This window comes from Cyprinodon variegatus, unplaced genomic scaffold (assembly GCF_000732505.1).
Source record: "Cyprinodon variegatus isolate N-32 unplaced genomic scaffold, C_variegatus-1.0 Scaffold1783, whole genome shotgun sequence".
In the NCBI taxonomy this organism is placed as follows: domain Eukaryota; kingdom Metazoa; phylum Chordata; class Actinopteri; order Cyprinodontiformes; family Cyprinodontidae; genus Cyprinodon; species Cyprinodon variegatus.
This window is the reverse complement of record NW_015152236.1, coordinates 60,826-66,879: the sequence shown is the minus strand read 5'-3', so window position 1 is coordinate 66,879 and position 6,054 is coordinate 60,826. Positions and strand designations below refer to the sequence as shown.

The window sequence follows — 6,054 nt, the reverse complement described above, 5'->3', positions numbered from 1 at the left end:
ATATATATACAGAGAGAAAGGGAGATAATGACTAATACTAGTTAATAATAATATTTCTTAGAATGGGTAGAGCTACTTTGTTCTTTTGTGAGCATATTTCATAAGGCAAGAGAAAACAGAAAAGGTAAAACACAAAAGTCGAAATACAGCTTGTATCCTTGGGATTTGTAGCTGCCAGATGTTTTGCAGCGAGTGCAGTAGTGACAATAGGAAGGCTCCTTAAATCTGAGCTAAAGAAGCCAAGAGATGTTGCTGAGCTCCTCTGTTATCCACCTACTCACCTTGCCTTCATCCTTCGGGCTGTCACTCAGATGAACAACGGGTCCTGGATGGGTTTTAGTTGATCTGAGATGAGAAGGAAGATGAGATATGTAACATGGGTATCCACTGTAATGCTTTAAAACCACAATACCAGAAGATAATTTTGTTTTTAGAGCCAAAGAAAAAGGTATACGATTTCTCTTTCACCCAGATCAGTACAACTAAGTACAACTGGTTGCTTAAATGAGGTAAAATATTGCTGCAAAAACCTTGACATTTAGAGGCACGAAAATAAAATACCCACTGACTGTATTTACAGAGTAGTGAGTGAGAATAAAAAGGGCCTAGGGCAGCACATATACACATAAAAATGTGTTTTTCAGAACTGTAATTTTCATGTAATAAAAAAAGAATCCTGCTGACAGTTGCATTTAGTAAATTACCCTTTTGTGAAATAATACATGTCCTGTGCTTTCTAGAGGGAGTTTCTTTCTATTTATTCGCCATGGAGGCTGAACAATGACATGCAATCGAAGAACCATTTACACACCTGTGTTCTACTTTTCACTCTGCAGGGGCCTACAATATAAAAGGAATGCGCAAGATTTTATTTACACATAAAAAATAATAATGATTGTATTGCTTAATACATTAGGGCACTAATGATAATTAGCTTAGTGACAGAATTTTTATTGCTGTACAATAAAATTCGGACCCCTTAAACTTTATTTGCACAATTTACCAGAAACTTTGCTATGTTTTATTTAGATTTTATGTGAGTGAACAACCAAAAATAAAATGGTTTGTTAAAGGAAATGGGATAATGTTTTTCAAAAATACAATTCTGAGAAGATTGATGTGGCATTTTTATTTATATTCCTTTGATGTATTCTGAATACAATCCAGTGCAACCTCTGTCATTCAGAAGCCTCCAAAGTTATAAATATTTACATGTATGTGATCTAATCTCAGTATAAATTCAATGATTCCTCAGAGAGTACCAGGAAGCAAACAGCATCATCACTGTTGCCGGATGTTGTCATGTAGCCTGCTTGATTAAATATTTTTTGGGCATACTGGCTGGATGCCACTCTCTGCTCTGCTCCACTCTGTTAGAGTATGCCGATGCACATGCCTCACTCCTAATCACACCAGTTCCTCTCAACTGTGATCATGCTTATTAATACCTGCCCCTCTCTGTTAGTCTTTGCCAGATTGTCTCCTCCTTTCCGGCATTGGGTTAATTGCATCATTTGCAGCTTTTGCTTTTTTCCTCACCCTGCCACTGGATTCGCATTGGCCTCTGACTGGTTATTTCCTGGACTTTTCCTGTCTGTAATCAGTCTGTTCTACCTACCTCTAGCCTATCTAAAGCCAGTCATCACTCTGTCATCAACCTGCTCTAGTCCGCTGTCAAAAACATAAAACTATTAAAAGGGAATTGGTTTGCTTGGCTGCGATGGACTGGCGACCTGTCAAGGTTGTACCTTGCCTCTCGCCCATTGACTGCTGGAGATAGGCACCAGCACCCCTCGCGACCCCACTTGGGACAAGCGTGTAAGAAAATGGATGGATGGATAGATAGTTTGCTTGGGAGAATTTCGGTAGTCCTCCAATCTCATATCAGGCATATTTAGGGTGACCAATCGTCCTCTTTTCCCCGGACATGTCCACTTTTTACGTCCTGTCTGGGGCGTCCAGAGGGGGATTATATATTCATGAAATTTTCCTATTTTCACAGTTTTTCATGGGATTATAATCATATGCTTAAATCGACAGGGGCTTTGCACAGAATACTACGGTACTTTGCTGCCCGATATAATTCTCGAGGGACTGTCTTGTGGAAGGGTCTAGAGAGACATTAAAGCATGGAACACAAAATGCTGAAACATAAATGCAGCTTCACAGATGAACTCCAGAAAAATTAGCAGGTACTGTCCTGGTCGAATCAAGTGGGAGGCTGTTCTCCAAAGTTTAATGAATACTTTGTTAGACCTGGGAAAATTAGTTTAAGCTATATTTTCTAATACAGAAGAGGTCATATTTAGAACATTATTAGATTTTATATATGTATTTTAAAAGGGAGCTATAATTTTGTTACTGGTTGTCACATATTTTGTTTTACTAAAAATTTATTTTTCTACCATTTTGGTATGATAAAGCGTGCTCATTAACCTTTGAGAAGCCTGTCTGAATCTGTCTCGAGGCTGGGCAAACTTTCTGCTTTTTTGGAAATCCAAATATGGTCACTCTAGGGATATGCAACATGTTGGATTGTGTTAACCTAATATCCTAGTGTGGGGTTGCTCCCTGAGGGCAAATGAGCATGCAACCTGCTAAATGTGGCATTTAGTTAATCGTCAAGTGAGTGGTTTCCTACTGTACGCATTTTCTCAGGAATTTTTCTGTGTATAGCTCCATCCATCTTACCACGTACTCTGACCAGCTTGCCTGCCCCTTTTTTAATTAAAAAATAATCCCAAAAATTGGCAACTGCCATTACAGTATCATGTTATGAAGACTGTTTGTTCCAGGTAACATAAAATGCTAGATTTATGCCATACCAGAGGATTTATAGGTTAACCAACCAGTTGAGATTTAGAGCATCCCCTTCACATGTTTCCCATGTAGCATAGTTTTCAGAGAAGTGCACACAGACTCTTTATAGCCGTTTTTCAACAATGGGTCTCATCTTATGAATTTTCCATGAGGGTAAAATTTATAGAATAAATGGTTAAAGACCTGTCAACACCTTTAGCCAGTCTATTGAGAGGGTGTAGCTCCTTCAGAGTTACCATGGGCCTATTAGCGGCTTCTTTGATTAATGTTCTCCTTACTCCTAAATTCAGGTTAACAATCATGTCTCAAGTTCATTAATCTATAAAACCTTTACAAAACTGGGGTTAAATCACACACATATTCATGTTCTGTACTAATTTGGGACACAGGAGTCAGATCTTGCATATCCAAATTATTTTTTTTTCCTATTTTCTCAGTACAGTTATGAAGTCAGATAAATAACCTTAATCAATGACCATAAGGTGTGTTGTGCATGACAAAATATGAAAAAGTCCAAAGGGTTTTCATACTTTTTTAGAGCTCTGTAATAATAATGTGGCAGATTAAAGCATGAATGAAATGCTAAGGCACGGTTTAACAGCACAGCAGAGTACAAAACCTAATTCTTTAACCCACAATCCCACTACACAGGTGCTTAAATACAAAAAACACACATATACAATCGAAAATATTCACTTTACATTGTAAGTGTGAGCACATTTCTGAAATGTCCACCTTTTAATGAAGACTAAATGGCCCCCATACCTACTGTAACTACCTGCACGCACATGGATATGAATAAAGGTCAACTAATAGCAAAAGGCTCTCTTGGAGTTTATTAAAAAAAAAAAAAAAAACTTGATGCAGAGAGAAAAATGTTCTCTGCACTTATTGAATTTTCCATGGCCATGACTCGGGCCAAATGCTTCCTTCTGTATACCAAGCTCTATTCTTTGGCTGCTGAAAGCCTCCAAACAGCAAAGGCAGATATGAGAATTTCAGATGAAATTAGTGACTTCGTAATAAAGTCACCTAGACAACTGACAAGGCCAGGCTTTCAAATCACACATAATCAAGATGAGCAGGAAGTTCTAAGTAAAAAAAAACAAAAAAAAAAAACTGAATAATACTCACTGTACTTCACTGTATTCTGAGGTTAAATTGCAGTTTAACATTTCTTTAAAAATATGTTGATTTTGCTCTAAAAGACAACTGTCTTCAATAATGTGAGTCTGCTTGTGAATCTAGTATTTAACTTTGTTTATTCTATGTGTTTCATTCTTTGTTACCAATTTTTCCCTGCCTTTCAACCCCCCATGCGCTTCCATCACACCTCCCCTGGTCCGCCTTCCTGACTGTATTCATGCCCCATTCCATCTAGATCAGCAGTAGGAACACAGGTCTGGGGATTACGCTACATTTGCCTCCGTTGTGCAGCATTAAGTGTTAAAACCTGTGGGATTCTGTAATTGTTCAGGACAGGATTCAAACTAATGGCTGAAAATAATATCAACAAATATCTTATTGTTCAATCATTATTGCATAGTAGCCCAATTACTCTTGAATCGTTAGGATTATTATTGACCAGAAAAAAAGCAAAGATAAGCATTTTTAATGACATTGTTTTTTTGTTTTTTTTTTTGTTGAATGCTAACTTATCTTTTTATCACACAAAAATGGTAAAGAAAAAAGCACATTTCTAAAAAATAAAATGGCTTGGATTTGCTTAAAATTATGCCAGTAGCAGAAGCACTTAACATACGCGGTTTTTAGTACCTACCTACATATTTGCTTGAATGGTGTTTTACATTGGAGGCTTTTAGCTATACTGAATATGAACATAATTATACAAGGTCCACTAACTTTCAAAGCCAGATTTCCAACATTCGTGAATATTCTAGCTGATGACATGGATTTAAAATTCTGCCTTCAGCAGAAAAATAAGGGTTTCGGTTTGTCTAAATTTGCTATTTCGTCTTTGTTTCTGTTATTTTCTTTTTTCCCTGCCAGCTTTAATGGTAAACAGCTATATTTCCCAGTTTCTTAAAATTATGACTTCTGATTCTTATCCATAAAATGACAGTGACAAATCACTCAAATGGGAAAGTATAAAAGTTATTTTAACCAGCCAATCTCCACAGTTGTCATAACTCATGACCACAAGCCTAAAACAAAGCAAAAAATAGAAATTTAGGATATGGATTTACATTCTGGTCCTGTATCATGTAAGGAATTCATTTTTTTTTATTTTGTCAAATGGACTCATGACCACATAACTTCTTTAAGAGTGTTTTAAGAAAGCTGCAGGTGTTCTGATGACAGAAAACGATTATGTTGGGGAAAAAGCCAAGATTTTTAAACTATATGTACCTTTTTGCCCTTGAGAATCACAAAATAAAAGAATTGAATCAGAAGAAGAATCAGAAATGAATTGACATAAGAAACAAAATTAATTTATTATTGTAAAGACAAAAGCCTGGCCAGGACATTATTTTCTATCTATGGCAGGGCCATTGGAACCATGGCAACCTGTCATGGTTAGATGAGAGTAAATAATCAAAATGACAGCTGAAAGGGAGCTAGGCTGAACAGGAAATAGCAAGTCAGCAGCAGACACGTCAGGGACACAATTCATGAAAAACTCCCAGAAATATTAACGTTTTGGTTCAGGTTGCCAAACATTACCCATATATATTAAGCAAACATATTTAAATGTATTAAAAGGATTAACATGGATAACCTATTTTTTTTAAGAAAAGAAAATCAGTTTTTGACTGTTGCTAACAATGTAGATGTATTATTTTTTTAAATAGATCCAAATAATTCTGTAGGTCTATCAAATAATTGCAATATTAGTACTGCCAGTGGTGCAGGAGATTAAAACAACAGGATAGAGATTTAACCCACGATGGCATAGCACATCATACATTTTTATAATAAATGATCCAAAAAGAAATGTGATCAGTTTTATAAATATAGTTTTATACGGTAGAAATAAATATATCCAAGTTAAATCTGTTTTACCAGTTCTCAAAAATCAGCATTTAGGGAAAAAAAAAAAAAAAAGTTTTCCCAGTCCATTGTCGGGAAAAACAACCATTCATGCAAACACTTCTACCTAAGGGCAATTTTAGATAGATATGCACCGATCGGATACTGTACCTGGATTGGATTTCGGGTTTGATATCGACTAATTAGCCAAATCAGATATTGGTGATTTAATATTGGATATGA

The 6,054-nt window shown here is 36.1% G+C and overlaps 1 protein-coding gene across 1 annotated transcript in view; it reads right to left on the bottom strand.

The window, feature by feature from the left end:
• LOC107104537 (syntaxin-binding protein 5-like) overlaps positions 1–6,054 on the bottom strand; it is a gene marked incomplete at its 5' end in the record, with an annotated part of 87,114 nt that overhangs the window by 21,579 nt on the left and 59,481 nt on the right. Inside the window, one exon of the mRNA XM_015404549.1 lies at positions 282–345. Within this exon, the coding sequence (XP_015260035.1) occupies positions 282–345 (64 nt within the window). The remainder of the gene's footprint in view (positions 1–281; positions 346–6,054) is intronic.